The sequence below is a fragment of the Elaeis guineensis genome, chromosome 5 (genome assembly GCF_000442705.2).
Source record: "Elaeis guineensis isolate ETL-2024a chromosome 5, EG11, whole genome shotgun sequence".
Taxonomy (NCBI): domain Eukaryota; kingdom Viridiplantae; phylum Streptophyta; class Magnoliopsida; order Arecales; family Arecaceae; genus Elaeis; species Elaeis guineensis.
Genome location: NC_025997.2, coordinates 132,252,363 through 132,273,994, shown reverse-complemented (window position 1 = coordinate 132,273,994; position 21,632 = coordinate 132,252,363). Strand labels below are relative to the sequence as shown.

At 48.1% G+C, this 21,632-nt stretch overlaps 3 protein-coding genes across 5 annotated transcripts; 1 reads left to right on the top strand and 2 right to left on the bottom strand.

The window, feature by feature from the left end:
- On the top strand, positions 1-6,527 carry LOC105046259 (probable anion transporter 1, chloroplastic). Of its 2 annotated transcripts, XM_010924797.4 has the most exons (10): positions 2-484; positions 1,064-1,171; positions 2,075-2,230; positions 2,418-2,633; positions 3,024-3,233; positions 3,358-3,495; positions 4,626-4,727; positions 5,614-5,679; positions 5,843-5,927; positions 6,048-6,527. In XM_010924797.4, the coding sequence occupies exons 1-10, from the start codon at positions 62-64 to the stop codon at positions 6,143-6,145; spliced, it is 1,602 nt and encodes a 533-aa protein (XP_010923099.1). In that variant the 5' UTR covers positions 2-61; the 3' UTR covers positions 6,146-6,527. The 2 variants fall into 2 exon arrangements, with proteins under 2 accessions (XP_010923100.1, XP_010923099.1); XM_010924798.4 differs by lacking the exon at positions 2,418-2,633 and having other exon boundaries at positions 1-484.
- Positions 6,528-6,561: 34 nt separating this feature from the next.
- On the bottom strand, positions 6,562-8,622 carry LOC105046258 (protein ENDOPLASMIC RETICULUM-ARRESTED PEN3). Of its 2 annotated transcripts, none has more exons than XM_010924796.4 (2): positions 6,997-8,622; positions 6,562-6,799 (listed from the first exon to the last, which is right to left on the bottom strand). In XM_010924796.4, exon 1 carries the CDS (start codon positions 8,479-8,481, stop codon positions 7,018-7,020), a length of 1,464 nt encoding a protein of 487 aa, XP_010923098.1. In that variant the 5' UTR covers positions 8,482-8,622; the 3' UTR covers positions 6,562-6,799; positions 6,997-7,017. The 2 variants fall into 2 exon arrangements, with proteins under 2 accessions (XP_010923098.1, XP_010923096.1); XM_010924794.4 differs by lacking the exon at positions 6,562-6,799 and adding an exon at positions 6,835-6,901.
- A 1,008-nt stretch (positions 8,623-9,630) lies between these two features.
- Positions 9,631-11,596, bottom strand: LOC105046261 (cytochrome P450 86A1). Its single transcript, XM_010924799.4, has one exon. The coding sequence runs from the start codon at positions 11,527-11,529 to the stop codon at positions 9,859-9,861; it is 1,671 nt and encodes a 556-aa protein (XP_010923101.1). The 5' UTR covers positions 11,530-11,596; the 3' UTR covers positions 9,631-9,858.
- Between the last annotated feature and the right edge of the window lie 10,036 nt (positions 11,597-21,632).

Genomic DNA, 21,632 nt, shown 5'->3' with positions numbered 1-21,632 from the left:
AAGTGCCATGGTCTGGGGACTACTGAAAATGGCAACCGTTCGATGTTCGTTCTTTTGAGCCATGAACGGAGCGGGGGTTTATCTCCTCCCACTCTCCTCCCCTCTGCGGACCCCTTTACTGCCCAACAACTCAAAATCTGGGGCTCCGGGATGCCGCGGGGGAGCTCCCCTGGAAGGCGGGCGGATCTCTCGCTCGATCGACCCCTGGCGGTCGGAGTGCTCATGCCGCCGGCGGAAAGCGGTCCGGCGTGCCCGCACTCGTGGTGCTGACCTGCAGTCGGAAGTGTCCGACTCGTCGCCGGAGTCGATTAACTTCCGGGAAACTTTGAGCGAAGCAGTCTCGCCTCCCCGGGAGGAGGAGGAGGAGGAGGAGGAGGACGGATGGGTGGCTGCTGTGAGTTCATTAGGGTTGGACAAGTTCCCGAAGCGATGGGTGATCGTGATCCTCTGCTTCTCAGCCTTCCTGCTTTGCAATATGGATCGAGTAAGCTCTTGCTTTCTTTCCTGTTTCAGCGCAATATGCTCCTTCTTCACTGTTTTACATTTGTTTGAGTAAGATCTTATCTGCGAAGTGACTTTATGCCAGCAAGAAAGATTTTGAGGAGACTGAGGATTTGGCCTTCTAAGAGGAACAAAGTGCAGAATAAAGGTCGACCCACATGGTAGAGGTAGATGGGTTGAGATTAGTAAAATATTGAGTGACAAAAGTATACCAATTGACAGTGGTGTATTCCTGAATTTGCACAGCTTTTCGAAATCATTCTTTGGGTATCAGGACGTTCTGACTGCCTGCATTTCTTGGAGCGAATCTTGGAAAAATTTTCATTGTGTCATCATATATTCCCTAGATAAATTCGCAGCTATACTTCACTTACATATAAACAGAGAGTCACACTCCCAGAAAATTTAAGATCCTTACCTTCCAACTGATCTGTCCCCTTCCATAAGTGATGTTACTATTGTAATTGATAAAATTGGCATTTATGCAGATGTTTCTAAATTTTTACAGAGGGCAAGGTTGCTCCCACCTTTTTTACTCTAAGTCTTTCATGTCATTTGGCAGGTAAATATGAGCATCGCAATCCTCCCCATGTCAGCAGAGTTCAACTGGAATCCTGCAACAGTTGGCTTGATCCAATCATCCTTCTTCTGGGGTTATCTTCTCACACAGGTTGGTAAACTTTGTATGACAAACTATCAAAAATGTTTTCTATCTATTATTTTGACTGCGAACACTTGTACTCCATGCCTTCCATTCTTTTATTTGCACTGAATGGAAAAATTAATGTTTGTCTGGGATTGCCAAGATAATATGGCTCCATCAGTAGTATACACGAATAGACTTTAACCTTATTGTGGCTTCTATCTTATGAATCATAGTGTTGATATTTCTACTTAATTATTTTTTTTAAAAAAAACTCTCTACTAAAATACACACAATTCAACAATTTTATTGTGGATAAGTCCATAGACCAAGCTGCTAACGCTACTCCTAAGCTCAGATGAAACTAGTGGTGAATTGATGTTGGTTTGGCAGCCTGTTTTAAAATAAGAAGACCAATATATGAAATCAAATGAATCCCTAAATGATGCCCTTCTGTCTTCTAAACATTAAATATCTTATGCTTCAACATGTCGATGCTTACTGCTTGTGTTGGGCAGTGATTGTTTCATTCTATTAAGCAGAGCCATTTTTCGTCTTTATTGGGGAAGTCACTTTCCCCGCTAGATTGTAAGTCACTGGTTTGAGAAAAATAAAAAAAATTATAATTCTTTCATTGTGTTTTCAGCTGTTTATAGCTCATAAAATGAGCTTAATGTTAGCACCTAGCTCATTGTTATTTCAATATTAAAAAAGGAAAACATGCCTATAATCACAGCCATTTTTGGACTTTAAAATATTGGCTGTTCTCGACTAAGTGCCATGCCTTACGTTTCAAATTTACTCATCACACCAAAATGTTGCCTGTGAAATACTACCCACCAAAATGCATGCATATGCTCTGTAACAGAATATAGTTCTAAAACAGGATTACATGCATTTTTTGTGTTAATCTTTTGTCGTAATCTATAGATTGCTGGAGGTGTATGGGCAGACACAGTTGGTGGAAAGACTGTCTTGGGATTTGGGGTTGTTTGGTGGTCGATTGCTACTGCTCTCACTCCAGTTGCGGCAAAAATTGGGTTGCCTTTTCTGCTTGTTGTACGTGCTTTCATGGGAATTGGTGAGGTAAGTTCTTGTTTATCTTTTACATAATTTCTTCTGATTTCTAGAAGCAGAGCATAGGACAATAATGCTTGTGGCTTTTGTTTCCTATTACTTCTGTAGATCATTTTTATCTTTTGTGTCTTTTGTTCCATATTTCTAGATAACCTTTATATTTCTGGCTCAAGCTGAAATCATATCCTGCTTCTAGGGCGTTGCAATGCCTGCGATGAATAACATTCTATCAAAATGGGTCCCTGTAGCAGAGAGAAGTAGATCACTGGCTCTGGTATATAGTGGGATGTACCTTGGGTCAGTAACTGGGCTGGCCTTTTCACCTTTGTTAATACATAATTTTGGCTGGCCTTCAGTGTTCTACTCCTTTGGTTCTCTCGGAACTGTTTGGTTTGCAATATGGTCAAGTAAGGTATGTACATTTGCGGTGATCAATAAATTGAATATCTACTTACACAATTACTGTCTTAATTGTGGAGCTTCCTGTATGATTATCAATGACAGTAGTTAGTTAGTTAACTTGAATGATAGTTTTTAATTGATTATATGCATTCATGGTGCCTGAACAACAGACCCCCCTGCCCCCCCATCACCAAAAAAAAAGAAAAAAAGAGAGTAAAAGAAAAACCCAAAGAACCCCTAGATATGGGACAGCCTTCCGCATTAGATATGTACAATTCAAAAGCTAGAATTGCTATTCACTGATAAAGATTGTAAAGTAGTGAATGTGGATGGGAAACTGCAATTTGTTCTTTTCCCCCTTTGAGAGGCTTCTAATATCTATCATATTATGTACCAAAAGGCGTACAGTTCTCCTCTTGAAGATCCTGGACTTCGTGCTGAAGAAAAGAAGCTTATTGAGAGTAAGAGTGTAGCAAATGAACCCGTCAGAACAATTCCATGGCGACTTATCTTATCAAAACCCCCTGTCTGGGCTCTTATAGTTTCTCATTTCTGCCATAACTGGGGAACGTTCATTCTTCTCACATGGATGCCAACATACTACAATCAGGTAGGTGGTCATTGATGGAACTGATCTTTATCAGGTGATTCATGTCTATTCCAATATTAGCTGTTTCCTTTTAAGGGGCAATACCTCTATATGACCTTCTTAACAAAAACTTGTTGTGGATTAGGTTTTGAAGTTCAACCTAACAGAGTCTGGGCTTTTCTGCGTTCTTCCCTGGCTTACGATGGCATTTTCTGCAAATATTGGTGGATGGATTGCTGACACACTTGTGAGTAAAGGATTATCCGTGACAATGGTTCGTAAGGTATGATGTTTATCTTTTCTACGTTACATGGTTCAACTTTCCTCTGATATAAGTGCCGTGACAAAATTTCATTTGCCTCAATCACAATGATGTCCAAGAAATTCCCGAACATTTTTTATTGTTGCCTCAAACTTATAACATGTAAAGGATGTAAAGGAATGAGAGGGAACAATTGCATACATAATCTTAATAATTAGATGAAAAAGATGGAGATGGACTTTTGATTATTGCATGGTAACTTTGAGATAAGACTAGGAAAAGGTCATGAGACAGTAGTGGGCACAGAGTGTTGGCTGGATTGGACTGTTGGGTTATCGAAAAAGGGTCCAAGCATATAAAAGGAATGTTAAGGAGATGTGAATGCTGAGGTAATATGTCTTAGTGCTTAATACACATTAGAGGAAGTCTAGAAGTTGAACTGTTGGTTGGTAAGGTGCCTGATTGGCATGAACATGTACTAGGTAAACCAGTGAGTTTCCAATCAGAAGAGGCTGCCAGATTTGTTCGGACCATGGGAAATAAGTGAGGAAGGCCTGAGGATGCTTAATGCAAGTTGTAAGAAGTATTTAAAAAGCTTGAGTTGATGTGCAATATCTCCTCTGATAGGAACAAACAGGAAGAAGGATTTTAAGCTGTCTCATCCAGGAGTACAACTAGTAATTGTCATGATATTCAGGATTTTGCATTTTGCCTCTTGGGAATGAATCTAAAAAAAGAAAAAATGCTTTTTCACTGAGAAGAGAACCATATAAGCTTGAGGTTATGGTTGGAATTCTTTGCGCTAGCTTGAGAAGCATCCTTAGTTCATGGAATTATGTCTCAAAATTAAAGAAAAGCCACATATTAACAGAAATGCTTAAGTTTAATAACATTAATTTATCTTTTGCTTTTTTATTTTCAAATATATTTTGATGGTGATTAATCTGCTTCTTCTTATGCTGATATAAGTATGTCCTGGCATTTAGTTCTTTGTAATAGAAAAGATGTATTTTGATACGCTAATTGTTGGTAATTCCTTTTATAGCACTGAATGTAATAGCCAGAACATTGTGATCTAGACTTAAGCTGCAGCCCCCTCTTTTGTGTATTTGTGCATGTTCAGTCACTACCTGAGATTGTAATTTTTGCAGATTATGCAATCAATTGGATTCCTTGGTCCAGCTTTCTTTCTAACTCAGTTGAGTCACATCCATTCTCCTGCAATGGCAGTATTGTGCATGGCATGCAGCCAGGTAAACTCTCTGCTGGCCCTTATTCCTGATTAAAATCGGAGAGATATTAGCACCCATGGTGCTTTAACATCCACCTTAAAGGTCGTTGTTGTAGTTACATTTCATATATAATTAAGGCAAAGCTAATCAACTGTAAAATTGCATTCAAATAAAAATGCTTCTTAGCTAATGTTGTCCTTTTATTTTCTTTTTTTGTAATGTAAGTTTGTTCAAAGTAGGATTAATTGGAGCTTGGAAACTTTGGGGTTAAACTTTCACTAGGTGTACTTTTGGGAATAAGAGGAATTCGAAGTACCAAATATCCAGCAGAGTCTAACCTTGGCTTTAAAAAGACATTAACTTTCTACACATCTTATACCTCCTGAGTTGTGGAAATGGACTTTGTTGTATATCGGTGGTACAAGTCTACATTTGGACATGCAATCGTGGTCTGTTAAGTGATTAGTCGTCAAGCTTCTGCATTTTGCTTATAAGACACCTGTGTGCATCAATCTTCTGGCTTTGCTGTAGGGAATCTGTCTTCATATCCCAGCACAGCAGAAGTACTATATATTGCCTTTGGAAAATTCATATTAGCATTAATTTGGAGAACTTTGTAGGTCTAGATAAGGTGCTCCATCATGCTAGCTAAGCTGTGAACTATTCTAGATGCTTGTGAATATTTTGATATATTTTACTAATCAATTTTACAAATTATTCCGGTTATCCAAATGCAACTTATATCTTTTAAGATACGAACTGCGGAATGAGACTTTGGGTAGCTGTTTCTGTTGACATGCTTTCTTACATGAGGGTTCAATGGAGTTCTAAACCACTGTTGGTATGCATGTTCATGGTCAAGATCTGCAAGCTATGAAGTACTCTAATGATCTAAACTATCTGACAGGGAACTGATGCATTCTCACAGTCTGGTCTGTACTCCAACCATCAAGATATCGGCCCTCGCTATGCTGTGAGTATTGTTCCGCTCTTCACTGATATGTTATTATGTGCTTAGAAAGGCACTCTCAGTTTGTTCTCATGCTGCAAATGCATGAATAGTTAAAGTTGTTAAATCGATATCAATTATTACTATTTTTAAAGAAGCGTTAAAATTGTCCTCCTATTCTTTGCAGGGTGTGTTGCTTGGGCTTTCAAACACTGCTGGGGTTTTAGCTGGTGTTTTTGGGACAGCAGCAACGGGATACATACTGCAACACGGTATGACCACGTCTTCCCTGGTTTATTGGCACTTTCATAAGCACAACAACTGAGCTCCATCCACTCTGGAGTAGCATATATGAAGTTTCCTTTTCAGTCACTGACATGTTGTTACTTTAGGTTCTTGGGATGATGTCTTTAAAGTGTCTGTGGCTCTTTATCTTGCTGGAACTGTGGTCTGGAACCTTTTCTCTACTGGGGAAAAAATTCTGGATTGATTTTCTGGTAATAGTCATCGTCATGAAGTAGAAGGTATATGGAAGGCCATACACACTTGAAGACAGAATGGAAGAGATGTGGACTACCTGATTAATTTCTCAGTATCAGCACGCTTTGAAGCAAGGTTAACTATAGCTGCACTAAAGACATCCCTGTTTGTACATCTAACTTATCCAGTATCTTTCCAAGTTGATGGAATCGGAGGCGGACTCTCAGAACCAAATTCATGAATGATTCAGTTCTAATTCAAGATGTTGTGCCTCAAGTATTGATTGAATTGGCACCAATTTTGCCCCGTACATGATACTGTATATGAATCTAAATAAAGTTCACAAAAAAAAGTGCATTTGAATACAAGATATTGGACTTTTTGCCCTCGTACCGCTTGGAATCTTCAGTTTTGCAGGGCGCTATATTCCATGAACTCTGCATTTTTTTTCTTTTCGACCTGTTCTGGTTCATAGAGGTGAAAGATACATGGTTAAACCTCGTCTATTCAAGCTGTTGTCCCAGCATTTTGAAAACATCTAACGTTCTTCTTGGTTAAAAACATGTTGTCCGTGGCCACTGCATAAGATTTGATGTTGGTTTGGTTTCTGAGCTTCTCTTCATCTGTGTACGCTCCAAAGTTGCATATCGCTTTGATCGAACACCTGATTCCAGGAAGATGAACAAAGAAAGCGGGATGTTTCTCTATAAGATTTTGATTCTCATTGAATGCTGGAACAGCTGAAATAGCAAAGCAGTCTGGAACCCTTTTTCCATGCCAGGATCCCATCCAATTCGTTTGATCAACAACTATGTGATTCTAGAAAACGAATGAACTTTCCATGATGAGAATCATGCTTACATGTGATGATAGAATTACTAGCTACAGGAGGGAGATAGCGCCCGACAAGTCGGAGCTCTCCCACACCTCAATCCCCTCCACCCGTTCCCTGCTCACGAACAGCCGATTCCCACCCCCTTCCATCCTCTTTACCAGTCCCCGCCTCGCGTCGTCCTCGCTGTCCACAAAATTCCTCCTGTACCTCCTCCCAGAAATCCCTCCATCCTTATCCTCCTCCTCCTCGTCGTCTTCTATGCGCGACCACACCTCCAGGCCTCCCTCCCGGCTCACAAACACCTGTCCCTTGTAGCAGTGCAGCACGCTGTTGAGGCCGCCGCCCGCGTTCCTGAGCCCGGGGCTCCGCTCCTCCAGGTACACCCAGGGGTCATCCCCCAGCATCCTCATGTCCGCCATCCCGACGTCCCCCGTCTTCCAGCACACCTTGTAGATCGCCGGCGCACTTTGCCCTTCCGTATCCACGTCCACGTCCGCGTCCGCGAACGCGTCCCCGAACCGGGTGCTCCGCCCGGCTCCCCCGGGCTCGCTCGTCTCCCACACCGCCTCCCCGGACCGTGGGTCCCATAGCCTCATGTACCCCGAGTAGCCGAACGCCCCAACGCTCACCGCCGCCGCGAACACCACTCCCCGCTCCCGCACGTGCACCAGCTTCCCCGCCGCCGCCGCCTTCGCCGCGCTCCCGTTCTGCCGCCCGATCTCCCCCGCGATCTTCAGCGTCGCCCTGTCCACCGCCAGGATGCAGTTCTCCCGGTGCGGGCACTCGAACGCCGCGAACACCGGCTCGCCAGAGCTTTCGGCGCCCGCCGCAGCGGCGATCGCGGTGACTCGGGCCTTGTACACCCGGGGGTCGGACGGGTCGGACCAGTGGGCGGACCCGACGTGGCGGCCACTGGTGACGTCGTAAAAGTGGAGGCCGGGGGAGTCCAGGGAGCCGATCCCCGCGATCTCCGGCCACACGTGCCGGAGGGAGGTGATCTGGTCCAGGTGCGTCCGCACGGTCCCGGCGTGGGCGAGGCTCCAGTCGTAGGCGGAGATCTGGCCGGCGTGCGCGATCCAGACGGATCCGTCCTCGGATCCGGCGGAAAGAGCGGTGGGGAAGCCATCGGAGGCGGGGCGGATGGTGGCGGCGAGGGCGGCGTCGAAGCCGAGGAGTGGCGGCGGCGCCATGGCGGTTCGGAGGCGGCCTTCGATGCCATAGTACTGAGCCTCCTCGACGAGATCTTGCTTGGAGAATCGGCGGGAGGTGGAGGGCAGGCGATCGGAGCGGAGGAGGGAAAGGAGGATGGAGAAGATCTCGGGGTCCCGGTCTATGAAGATGGGCTCGCCGTCTTCGGCCGCCCGGTCGGAGAGGGCGGCGAGGAGGGAATCCAGGCCGCCGGAGCGGAGGGTATGCCCGGTGGTCTCGAATAGCTTGCCGCCGACGTTGAGCTTGATCCGTCCATTATTGGTTCGGGAGGGGGAGTTGAGATCGGGTTCCCGTTCCTCCATCCTTCCTACCCGCTCCAGGGTAGGACGCGGGGACGGCCAAGATGATAAGGTCAAAAGGACAACGGGCAACTGGGAGAGCTACGGCCAGCTGCTGGATGAAAGATGAATGGTGCTCCAATTAGCGGCAGCAGTCGGACCGGGCCGGGCTAGGCTAGATGCGGATCAGCATATTTGCAGTCAAATATTCATCAACCCAAGCCATATCTATTTATTGTATATATTAAAAATTTATATCTGACTGTTCAATAAATTTTTAACGAATTTTAATGATTTAAAAAGCTTAAGTGGATCGGATTAAATCGAACAAAATGAGTTAAGCAGATTTTAAATATATTAAATAAATCTTAAATGATTAAATAAGTTATAGATCTATTTATTAAATATATTAAAATTATTTAAATGGATTTAAATACCTAAACTTGAATCGGATCCATTTATGATTCGAACCATTTATGTCAAACAACTGATTATATGACATGTGCGGTGGGGCTTGTCCTAGTGGTCAAATCCCTTGCCAATGAGAAGCCTAGGATTTGTGATGTACTCTTAAATTCCGGATCTTTGTAGTTACAGCACCAGCGCTCTCTCTGAGGAAGGAAAAAAAAAAAAAGGTAAAAAACCCGACTGGTTCTTTTCTCTCTCCATTTCTGGGTCTGCTGCATAGATCATGCCTTGGTATTGTGTGGCCAGAGAAGTTACATCCAGGGGCTGTGCATGTTGTTTGCCTCATAATTTTATATAAAAAACAAAATATCAACATAAAAATTAACATAAGTGTAAGGTTACTTCCCTCTGTAAGATTGATTTGAGATCACAACGCATTCAAAAATTTTGTTCGGCAAATTATATTATCATGAAGCCCATCCACCAGGACACTAGAAGTGGATCAAGAGCCAAAATTCGTTGTTTAATTTTCAATCTTCCAGCAGAAGGCAACTGTTGCAATTAATCCATTGAGAAGTGGTGGAAGTGTTGCTTAGTTTTTAATTATTTTTTTCTTACTAGAACATGTCATGTGTTTAATTTCCACGTGGTTTGAAGACGGATAGTCATCAAACAAGTTATTTGCCAACAATAGGTCCACCGGCACCTGTCAAAACATCCAAACAATTTTGTTCGCCAGTGATCCCAACTGCTACAGTATATAAAAAACATAATCATAGTAATTAATAAGCTATTTTTTCGTTGCATTTATATAACTGGGATCTAGACACAAGCCCAAGCGCACTTGTACACCACAAGTACAGTAGTAGCATCGGAGTAGAAAAAAACAAAGCAAAAGAGAAACTGAACGAATGGCAAACCCCGGCACACGCGAAGGGAACAATTCCCGTGCAAAAGAATGTTCAAACAAGACCGTATACGTAGCAGCAGAGTCTAAGCAGCAGCAGGCGCGGTGGATGCATAGGTAACAGGACTCGGAGTCGATCGAGGTGAGTCGGTATTGACATGGTCGTCCAGCTTCCTCTGGTGCACGTAAACCTGGAGGCCGTTCTTCATGAAGAGGGTGAGGGACATCTTCTGCTGCACCCGGTGGCCCGGGACCAGCTCCAGCCGGTGGCGGAGCAGAATCGCCGACGCGATGGACCTCATTTGGAGATAGGCCAGGTCTTTCCCCAGGCACGTCCTCGGCCCTCCGTTGAACGCCACGAACCGGTACGTGTCCTTAGCCAGCTCGAACCGGCCCCCGTCTGCTGTCAGCCACCGCTCCGGCCGGAACTCCATGCAGTCCTTCCCCCATATCCCCTCCATCCTCCCCACCGAGTAGATGGAGTAGGTGACCGTCGACCCCGCAGGCACCACCGTGCCGTCCGGCAGCACGTCGTCCGCCACCACGTACTTGGAGTCCTGCGGCACCGACGGGTACAGTCGCAGCGTCTCCGCCAGCGCCGCCTTAAGGTATTCGAGGCGCTCCAGCTCATCGAAATCCAGCGGCTCCTCCACCCACCGCGCCACGTCCGGCCCCCGAGTCTGGCGCAGCACCGCCGCAATCTCGTCCACCACCTTCTTCTCCACGTCGGGCCTCTGGGTGATGGTCCAGAAGAACCAGCTGAGAGCGACGGAGGAGGTGTCACGGCCGGCGAGCACGAAGTTGAGGGCGATCCACTGGAGGACGGAGGAGGGGAAGGCGTTGCCATTAGCATCCTTCTTCTTCATGAACCGTGAGAGCAGGTCGTCAGAGGGGTTCTCCTTGCGCATGGCGATGGCCTCGGTCATGTAGCGATCCACCACCTCGAGGCTCTTCCGGAGGCTTCGCTCGCTCCCGAGGTCAAGGAGTTTCTTGAGACGCCAGAGAAAGTTGGGGTAGAGGAAGCGCTGGAGGGTGGCCTCGGTGGCGGCGTCGAAGGCGTTGGCGAAGGGGTTGTCTGGAAGGTCTGGGGAGAGCGTCTCGGGGTCCTTGCCGAAGGTGAGGCCGCAGATATTGTCGAAGGTGAGGCGGAGGAGGAGGTCTTGGAGGTCGACGCCGTGACGGCGATGGAGGTGGTGGTCTCCGCAGTGGTCGGCGAGGATGCGCCAGAGGCGGGATTTGATGGAGCGGTTGGCCCAGCGGGCCATGGCCTGGCGGAGGGTGCGGGTGGTGAACTCGAGGGCAGCGGTCTTGCGCTGGAGGAGCCAGGTATCGCCGTCTGAGTTGAAGATGCCTTGGCCCAGGAGGTCGTGGAAGTTGGACTGCCACATGGGGCCCTTGGGGTAGTTGTCGAAGCGGGTGCGCAGCACGTGCTCCAGGTTCCTCGGGTTGCATGTGACGGTCACCAGCCCCTGCCGCCGAGCCACCCCCGGCAGAGGCAGCACGCACGTCTGGTACGTGGTGGCGGCGCCCGTCGCGCGGAGGTTGTCGGCGATCCAGTCGTGGAGGCGGGAGCGGTTGGCGATGAGGCCCGGGAGGCTGCCGAAGATGGGCCACACCCTTGGCCCTGTCAGCCGCCGGGCCAGCACCCAGAACCACGTCAAATATGCCGATACCAACGACACCACAAGGGCCATCACCAGGAAATGGATGCTGCCTTCTGGTTGCCGTTGATGTGCCTGGCATTCTACCGTCTCCATTGCAGCTGCGGTTGCTGATAGGCCAAGGGGATGATTGACAAACTGATAAAGTTGTGGGTTGAGAAATATGCCGGGTGCTCGTATTATATACACTCTCGGAGATAGCACAGGTGATGGAGGGGAGAGGAATGGAATGTGGGGGAGGTACGTTGAGTGCGTGTGCGTGTCATGTTGGAGGGGTTGGTGGGAAATAAGAGGATATAACTTTTCACAAGAAACAAGGTACAAACACAGGAGCTGGTCGCCCGGTGTCCAGCTTGCGCCGACGAACGTAGAAACCGTCCGGTCACGGTGAACGAGCTTCGCTATTTTACTCCAAAAAGCAAAGCATGCAGGCGTGCTGATTTCCACTCCAGCTGAACAATTATCCACTATTGCAATTGCGTGAACCCTTGTCTTGGTTTGGACAATTCAACGGCTCTGGCCACTACGATGTCTTGAATATTTTTTTTAATGATTAATCGACTTCTTCAAAGGAGCTCTGCTTGCAACTCTAGTGGATTTGATGAGAAAAAGGAGGATGTTATGCGTGCTTATGGCAGAGGGACAAGATAAGTAAATTGAGGAAAACGCTCGAAACGATGGGCGCCTTTCCGTCTGCTAAAAAACTATTGGTTTTGGTTGGAGACCGTTCAACAACATGGAGAAATTGGGAAATGCCGCCGGGTGAGCAAATTTAAGTGCGGTAGAAGAAATTAATGCAGAAACGACACTCTTTTATTCTTGGTAAGTAGAAGAAACTTGGACGTGCAGGAGCTGACGGACATACGGGTTGAGCAACGGAAATTTAAAATTTTTCATGCACGAAAGCATCGGAAGTTGTGGATCTGAACAAAACCGGGTAGCGCTTTGGTTCAGTTTTTTTCTCTGTCTTTAAAAACATTAAGATGGTGCTTGATTTTCAGGAGGACCACCCTCTCTTGTAATTAATAGAGCCCAAGAGTAATTCTTTATACACCAATATAAAAAAAATATACTAGCTCAACTGATCGGGAAACATAGCCGTCACTTTTCAACCTATATATAATACTTATAATTTCATTTTTTTATTTAAAATTTTAAATGATAAAAATATCTCTTATTTTTTGAAAAAATTATGACATTTCGTGATCATATTATAATATTCTGCAGTCAAATTATGACTTCCTGCTTATAATTTATATTTTTAAAAAAAATTATGATATTTTGTGTACAAAAAGTCATAATTTGAACGTGTGATGTGGTAATATGACTACAAAATGTCATAATTTTTTCATAAAAGGAGAAATATTTTTGTCATTCAAAATTTTAAATGAAAAAGCAGAATTGTAGGTATTAAATACACGTTGGAAGGCGGTGGCTATATGCTCCAATGTGATTAAAAGATGCGCTCCATATCAATTTTATTACACCACATGCAGTATACAAAGACTCTCTAGAGTCCAAATTCATGATTTAGATCTATCCTTTTTTTTTCTTTGATAAAATAGATGCATTAAATTGCCCTCGACGTATAAAACAAAAATCATATGGGGCGGGCACTATGAAATGTCATATGGGATGGGCTTCATATTTTGCTGCATTTCCCTTAATATCAATCTTAAAAAATAAATCTAAAATTTAAAAACTTTTCTACTAACGAAATTATTAGTCCCATGATTAAGGTATTCTCTTTTTTCCTCATTTTCAATATATATTTTTTAGCGATGTATACTGTATGATCATATGATACACATTAATATATAGCCAGGTAATATACAACTAGCAATGATTCAATATATATTTACAACTAAATTGATATATAGTTTATCGAACTTAGTATTTATCAATATATAGTATATAACTAGTTGATACATACCTAATAAAATATTCATCCGACGTCCCAATATACACCTGTAGGTAAAATAAAATACAGTTTTCAAAATATAGTACTCATTAATATACAGTAAATGAGTATAAATACTAGATGGCTTACTGATACGTACGTACTGTAAGTTTTTCTGATATATATCTAGCAACGATCCAATATATATCTACAGATAAATTGATACATAGTTTATCAAACTTAGTATCCATCAGTATACAGTATATGGTCAGTTACTACATATCTAGCAAAATATTCATCCAATGTCTCAATACACACTTCTAGATAAAATGATATACAGTTTTGATAAACTTTTAGATGCAAAGATTTTAAAAAAATAGAGGGATTTGGAAGAGGATAAAAGGATTAAAGAAAGACGTCATAGACGAGAGAGATGGTATATGAGATTTGGAAGAGAAGAAAAAGACTCAGGAGGAAGACCTTACAGATGGAAGAAAGGGCTTGACGAGGAAGATAATTGATGCAGAGACTTGATAAAGAAGAAAGAGGATATATACGATCATGAAGGATCTCTCTTAGGTATGTATTTTATTTTATTTTATTTTATTATTTCAGTTATGGAACTAACAGACTTCATTAGTAGGAGAAATCTAATTTCTTTTCGACTTCTAGGTTTTCTCTTTAAAATATGAAAAGAAAACCTGACAAAAAATTAGGCCAGTCCCATATGATGGCTTATGGTGCCCGTTCCATATGATTTTTGTTCAGACATACATCCATAATATTGATCCTGTATGACAAAGAGGAGTGACGGCTTGATCAATACCTGAATCATAACCTTTTTGTTTTATTGGGTATCAAAGACCAAAGAAAGCAAATTTACATTCAAATCAATGTATATTCTAATGTAAAATCTACCATATATCTAACTAGCTAGACTCCTAGAAACTCATAAGGTGGAAGTGGGCTACATCGCTCACTAATTCATAAATTTAATATCTGATATAAATTTAGCAACATTACATGCTTGTGATATATGATATGCATGGCACACAAGCATAAGATTAAATTCATTATGAAGTTGAAGGTTTAACATGCAGTTGATATATTTCTGATACTAGGTGCACCCATTGTTTTGTCATTTATCTAATACTTTTATATTTTGAGACATTGAGAAAGATTATATGAAAATGCAAGGCTTGTATCCTGGCATGTAGATTCACATAGCATAAAGTGGAAAAACATTTTTTTGTATAAATATGCTTTAATTTTGCTTGTTGATATTAAATAACCGCATTGGGTTATTTATTTATAAACACTCTTTTCATGTGATACCAATAGGCTATAGTTGACTAAACATGGATAGAACAATGGTTATTGGCGAATCCAATCTTGTTATGCATACCCATCCACTGTACATCTTATTAGTTGTAGGTGCTTCATGGAATTCTTTCAACCCTTTTTTTCTTGGTTCCATCAATCCTACTGCTTGGGATGGCATCTAATGGTTAGATGGTGCTGTATGTACTCCTTCTTGCTAAGGACATGCTTGCTCCTAAAATTTTAATTATGCAGTGTTCTAGAAGACAGACGCCCTAACCATGCCATTTGAACAATCAAACTTGATAAACTATTTGATAGGGATTTGTTGCGGCCAATCGCCTCATCGTCCGATCGCCGGGGAACGTGCACCTGCAAAACGAGAAGTCCACACTGACCGGAGGCGGCTCCGGCGGGGACCCTCCGACGGTCAAGTCAGAGAGGTGATTGGGCAACAGTGAAATGAAGACAGAGAGCTCAATCGAGGGAGAGAGGGAGAGAGGTGCGAGCCTGTGATCTCGAAGTCGAGAAGTGGAGAGAGAGAGAGATCTTGCACTGTTGCCTTCCCCGATTTATATAGTGGAGCACGGTATGGCGCCGTCATTAATGGCGCGGACAAGTGAGGAATTGTCAACTCACTGTAGACTGTAAGAGTCGCCGTGAAAGTGTCATGTCGCCGTGGGGCTGTCAAATCACTAGGGTTGACAATGTCCTCGGCGGGATAATGCCCCTAGGTGGCCGTGCCGCATGCGACTGTCAGAACTGACAAGCCCTGACGGCTGTACGACGATCGAAGGAGCCGACCGACCCTAGGTCGGTGGCCAGCTGAGTGGCGTCGGGCCCATCCGTTGGTCGGCGAGCCTTGCGTGAGTCGGCCATCAGACTTCTAGGTTCAGTCGGTCGGGAAAAGCATGCCCGGCCGACACATCCTCAGTCGGTTGTAGGCCGTTAATTGGCCGGTGATGGCGCCCGTCGGTCGGTCCCTCCGTCCGTCGGTCGGTCAGTCGGTCCCTCCGTCCGTCGGTCGGTCGGTCGGTCCCTCCGTCCGTCGGTCGGTCGGTCGGTCCCTCCGTCCGTCGGTCGGTCGGTCGGTGGGTATTCCCCAACAGTTGCCCCCCTCCACTCCTGAGTCGGACGGTGAGCTGGCCGATGCTTTTATTTGGGCAGCAACCCTGGGCGAACAGGAGTGGATTCGTCGTATGCCAAATTCCGACCGTACCGCGGATTGATCCGATGTCAGGCATCTCATGAATACCGAGCGATTTGCTGGCGTCAGACGTCTAGTCGGTGTCAGATGTCACGTCGACGTCACGTCGGCGTCAGATGTCAGATGTCACATTTTGTCATTGTCAGACGTCACGTCGGCGTCAGGAGGTCGGGTGCCGGACGATTCGGTGTCAGACGACCGGATATCTGGCGCCTTCTGGAGAACGCAGACCGTCGCGGTGCGCTGTCAGGCATCCCATCGGGAATGCGAATCGGCGCAGACACCTTAATGCGGAACCACGGCCCCGCTTGCCACGTGTCGGAGGTGGTTGGGCCGGCGCCCCCTGCATTTAATGAGGGCGGTGCGGCCGTCCTGGGATGGGCGCGCCGAATCATCAGGCCACCCGGAAGCCACCACGTGTCGCACATCCGTGAGGCTTCGGTCGGCGTGGAGACATCTCGGCCGTCGGACGGCCCTATATATATAGGACCATCCGGACCCAGGACTCCATTGTTGATATTTTGCTGCAGAAACTCTGTCCGGGCGATTTCTCAGTCGTCGCGGGCAGAGCCTTTCCTCCTGCTTCCGGAAGGGTTCGTGGTCTTCCCCTCCTCTTCTTCTTCTTCCTCTTCGCTTCTTCCTCTTCTTGTTCGGTTCTGGTGTAATGGCCGAAAATCCGACTCGGGGAGCTCGGTCGGGAAATCCGACCGACGACTCCCGATCGACTCCGGAAGTTGAGGTTTCCTCGCTTTCAGGGCCGAACGTTGATCGGCTTCGGGAGCAGTATCAAATCCCGGAGCAGTATCAACTCTCCGCCCCAGGGGCCGGCGGTCGGGTTAACAACCCTCCGCCCGGCCAACTGGCATTGTACGTCGAAGATCTTCGCGCGGGTCTTCGGCTCCCGATTCTGGAGTTCGTCCGGAATCTGCTGAATTATTACGGACTCTGTCCGACGCAACTGGCGCCGAACTCCATCCGTCTGATAATCAGCTTTGCGTTGTTGTGTCAGCTTTTGCCGACCAACCCTCGCATTTCGCTCTTCCGGGCTTTCTTTGTGCTCCGACCCCACCCTAAGGCCCGAGGGTGGTGGCTCTTCAACCCCCGGAAGGGTCTTTCTTTCATCACTGATCTTCCATCGTCCATTCATGGGTGGAAGAACCAGTTCTTCTTTGTATCATCTCCATCTCCTTGGGACTTCCCTTCCCACTGGGGCGTGCCCCGAACCGAAGCTAATGACAACAGCCGGGTGGAGGCGGACGACCGGGAGGACTTCCACCGACTCAAAGATATGTCGGTCCCGAAGCAGAGGGAGCTTGTTACCGAACAAGCTCTCTATGATGTCGGCTTGAGCTTGGTCCCCCGACTAGGTATCGTCCGATCCCCCGGTCTTCTTTTCATTCGGCCCTTTGGTGGCTCTTTGATTAACACTCCTGTCGGTATCGCAGGGACACCTCCAAGAATGCGGCCGACCGACGCCGAGATCCGGCAGTTTGCATCAAGGAAGAGGCCGGCATCGGGGGCAGGACCTTCGCGTCCTCCGAAGAAGCCTACTCCAGCGGTGCCGACCGTCGAAGCGTCGGCGACCGATCAATCGGAGCCAGTCATAGCGCTCGCGGCTCCGGCACCGCGTGTGGAGGAGAGGCCGACGGAAGAAGCGGCCGAAGGGACATCGACGGCTTCGCCGGCAGCGGTGGAGCCGGATGACGTTCGAGAAACCGAACATCATCCGACGGCGTCTGTGGCCGCAACAGGGGGTGCCGGTTCAACCTCGAGCATCCCCTCGCTGCCGGTTCCGTCGGTCGGGGTGGCCGATCGAGGGAAGGCCCCGATGGACCCTGCAGACGAAACGAGGTCGGGGAGTCGTACTGTGCCGCCTAGCGCACAGTTCCCCGAAGGGGCATCGGCGTTGGCCGACCACAACTTGGCGAGGAGGCTGTGCCAGGAAATCCTCCTCCCAGCCGACGTGGAGTCGTTGAGGTCTCGGCAAGTGACCGAGATGCTGTCTAAGTTCTACCCGACCATGGTTGAGGTAAGCCTTGCTTCGCTTTCTTTTTTCTTCGAATTTTTCTCACCATGCGTTCCTGACGAAACACTTACGTCGGCAGCTGGTCTACACCATGTCGGAGCTTGAAGCCGGTTATCGGAGGTTCGGGACCGCCCGGGCGGCTTGGAAGGAAAGGTCGGCGGCGGCCGAAGCCGATCGGACGATGTTGGTCGACCACCTAAAGCAGTCGGCCGACCGGGAGGCTAGGTTGGTAGACGAAGTCTCCCGGCTCGGGTCCGAGCTAAGGTCGGCCAAGAAGGAAGCCAAACGCAAGGGCCGGACCGCACATCGTCTGCGGCGGGAGCGTGATGGCGTCGCCGCCGAACTTGAAGGTGAGCGAGAGCAGCTTCGGGTCAGCTTGGAGAAGCTTGCCAAAGCTGAGGAGGACCTGTCGATCGTCCAGGCCGACGCCGACATAGCGAAGGCAGAGGCAGAGTCGGCGAAGGACTCGCTCGGTCGGGCGGAAGAAGAGGCAAGGTCGGCGAAGGAGTCGGCCAGTCGGGCGGTGGAGGACTTCCATGCCTCCGACCAGTATCGGGAGGAGATGCTCGAGTCGGGCTTCGCCTCGTACCGGGTGGGGTACGAAGACGGTCGGGATGCGGTCCAGGCCCTGTATCCGGAGCTGGACCTCAGCAGCATCGTCCCACAGGGGGCCGAGGAGCAAGCCACCGAGGAGATGGCCGACCAGCCATCGGGAGGCGTCGTCGTGGCGGAGGAAGCCATCCCGGAGCAAGTGGCGCCGACTGCCAGCCCCCCGCCGACCGGAGGTCCTGCTTCGACCGTCGACCCAGCACCGATCGTGGTCGACACACCGGTCATCCCCGATCTTCCATCGGTCGAGGTGATCGACTCAGAAGGATGATCGGGCCTTGCCGACTTTAGTTGCTTTTGTCTTTTTCTTTTTTGGAATACTTGTAATCGGGCTTCAACCCGACTTTGTAAACTTCCTTTTAACTTTGAATGAAAACTTCTTTCACTTTTTCCTCCGCTTGGTCTTCTTCTTATGTATTGTTGAATATCTTCGTAAGTCGCTAACTCATGTAAGTCTCTAACCCATATAGGTCGGTTAGGACGTTCGGCAACTCATGCCGCCACGAAGGTAGAGTAGGTCCCGACTTTAGATCGGCCTCTGATAGTCAAGGTCGTCAGTCGGACGCGTCTGTTGAGTCGGGAGCCGACCGACCGTGATAAAGGTTCGGTAGTCGGGTCCCCTCTGACGCGTTTAGTCGAATGTCGTCCGACGCATTCGGTTGAGGGAGCGCCGATCGTTAGTCGAAGAGTTAAAACTCCAAGATTTCAAACCGAATTCGTATTCCGACTGGACAATTACAAGGTTCATTGGTAATACAACTTCAAGTTGTCGGCATTCCAAGTTCGGAGAATGGGTTTCCCTTCGAGGGTCTCCAGCCGGTAGGCTCTCGGACCATAGGTGTCTGCTACCTTGTAGGGCCCTTTCCAATTTGGAGCCAACTTCCCTTGGTCCAGGGGCTTCGAGACCTCTGCCTTCCTCAGGACTAAGTCACCAGGCCTGAAAAGCTTTGGTCTGACCTTGGCGTTGTAATACCGAGCGACCTTCTGTCGGTACGAAGCCATGCGAATTTGAGCCTCGTCTCGTAGTTCGGGAAGGAGGTCTAGGCCGGCCCTCCGACACTCGGAGTTATCCGGCTCTTGATACCGCTCGACTCTTGAAGACGGTAGTCCAATCTCGAGCGGGATCATTGCTCCGTCCCGTAGGCCAAGCTGAAAGGCGACTCTCCGGTCGAAACGCGGGGGGTCGTTCGGTAAGCCCACAGAACGGAGCCTAGCTCGTCAACCCAGAGGCCTTTGGCTTCGTTTAGTCGGGTCTTGAGTCCGTGGAGCAAGGTCCGATTGGTCACCTCGACCTCGCCGTTGGACTGGGGGTGCCCGACTGAAGTCAGTCGGTGTGTGATGTGGAACCTGGCGCAGAAGTCTCTGAAGTCTTGGTTGTCGAATTGCCGCCCGTTGTCGGTGATGATAGTACGCGACAACCCGAACCTGAAGATGATGGACTTTTGGATAAAGTCCTCCATCTTCCGCTCGGTGATCTGCGCCAGGGGCTCGGCCTCCACCCATTTGGTGAAGTAGTCGATGGCGATAACTATGAACTTTCTTCGACCCGACGCTGGGGGAAAAGGGCCGAGAATATCGACCCCCCACTGAGCGAAGGGCCATGGAGCAACAATAGGAGCAATTCGGCTGGCCGGTTGGTGCTGCACGTTGGCATACTTTTGACACGGTTCGCACCTCCGGACCAACTCAGCTGCGTCCTTCCTCATGGTAGGCCAGTAGTAGCCCTGTCGCAGGACTTTGTAGGCCAGGGACTTGCCCCCCAAGTGATTCCCGCAAATTCCTTCGTGCACCTCTCGGAGGGCATAGTCGGCGTCAGTCGGTCCCAAACACCTGAGCAAGGGGAGGAAGAACGACCTCTTGTAGAGTCGGCCGTCCATGATTACATATTGGGAGGCCGACCATCGGAGTTGCTTGGCCTCCGCGGGGTCCTCGGGATCGATCCCGTCGGTCAGATACCGAACGATCGAATCCATCCAACTTGGTTCGGCCGTCAGCTGCTGTACTTCTTCGACCCGATCGATGCTCGACTGCTCGAGGGTCTCCACGAACGTCCGACCTAGAGAGTCGAAAGCCGAAGTCGCCAGTCTGGAGAGTGCGTCGGTACGGGCGTTATCCGATCTAGGGATGTGGGAAATTTTAAAATACCTGAGGCGTGCTACGAGGTCCTTCACTTTCTGAAGGTATTTGACCATGGTCGGATCTCGCGCCTCGAATTCGTCCTTGACCTGCCCCACGATCAGCTGAGAGTCGGAGAATGCCCGGAGGCTGTCGATGCCCAATTCCCTCGCCATCCTCAAGCCAGCGAGGAGTGCTTCATATTCGGCTTGGTTGTTGGAGGCCTTGAAGTCGAATCGAAGGGCGTACTCGGTGACCACCCCATCCGGATTCGTGAGCAGGAGCCCGGCCCCGCTCCCCTGAGCGTTTGAAGCCCCGTCGATGTGCAATACCCAGGTGGAGACCGGATCTGGCTCGGAGACCGCGTCTCGTCCCGGGTCTTCAGCTCCCGACCCTTGGTCGGTTGTCGGGCACTCGACGATGAAGTCGGCCAAGACCTGAGCCTTCAAGGCAGGCCGCGGTCGGTACTGAATGTCGAACTCGCTGAGCTTCATCGCTCACTTTGCCAGTCGTCCAGATGTATCCGGTCGGCGCAATATCGCCCTCATGGGCTGGTTGGTGAGCACCACTATGGCATGAGCCTGGAAGTATGGACGGAGTCGTTGCGCGGAGACGGTCAGGGTGAAAATCATCTTTTCTGTCTCCGAATATCTGACTTCGGCGCCGTGGAGCACCTTGCTGATGTAGTAGATAGGCTGATGGGTTCGGTTCTCGTTTTCTCGGACGAGCACCGAACTGACCGCCTCAGAAGATGTGGCCAAGTAGAGATACAAGGTCTCCCCGACCTGCGGCTTTACGAGCAGCGGCGGGGAAGCCAAGTACTTCTTCAGGTCTTCGAAGGCCCGTTGGCACTCATCCGACCAAGAAAAATCATTTGCCTGGCGCAAAGTTTTGAAAAATGGGAGGCACCTTTCAGCTGATCGAGAAATGAATCGGCTAAGAGCGATGATTTTTTCGTTCAGCTGTTGGACCTCCTTCTTGGTGTTCGGATGACGCATGTCGAGGATTGCCTTTATCTTCTC

Excerpts from the sequence above, each read along its gene's own strand:
- LOC105046259 (XM_010924797.4), top strand. The coding sequence starts at position 62 with ATGAACGGAGCGGGGGTTTATCTCCTCCCACTCTCCTCCCCTCTGCGG. Across the intron at positions 4,728-5,613 it reads TGTGCATGGCATGCAGCCAG|GGAACTGATGCATTCTCACA; the intron begins GTAAACTCTCTG and ends ACTATCTGACAG. Across the intron at positions 5,680-5,842 it reads ATATCGGCCCTCGCTATGCT|GGTGTGTTGCTTGGGCTTTC; the intron begins GTGAGTATTGTT and ends TATTCTTTGCAG.
- LOC105046258 (XM_010924796.4), bottom strand. The coding sequence starts at position 8,481 with ATGGAGGAACGGGAACCCGATCTCAACTCCCCCTCCCGAACCAATAAT.
- LOC105046261 (XM_010924799.4), bottom strand. The coding sequence starts at position 11,529 with ATGGAGACGGTAGAATGCCAGGCACATCAACGGCAACCAGAAGGCAGC.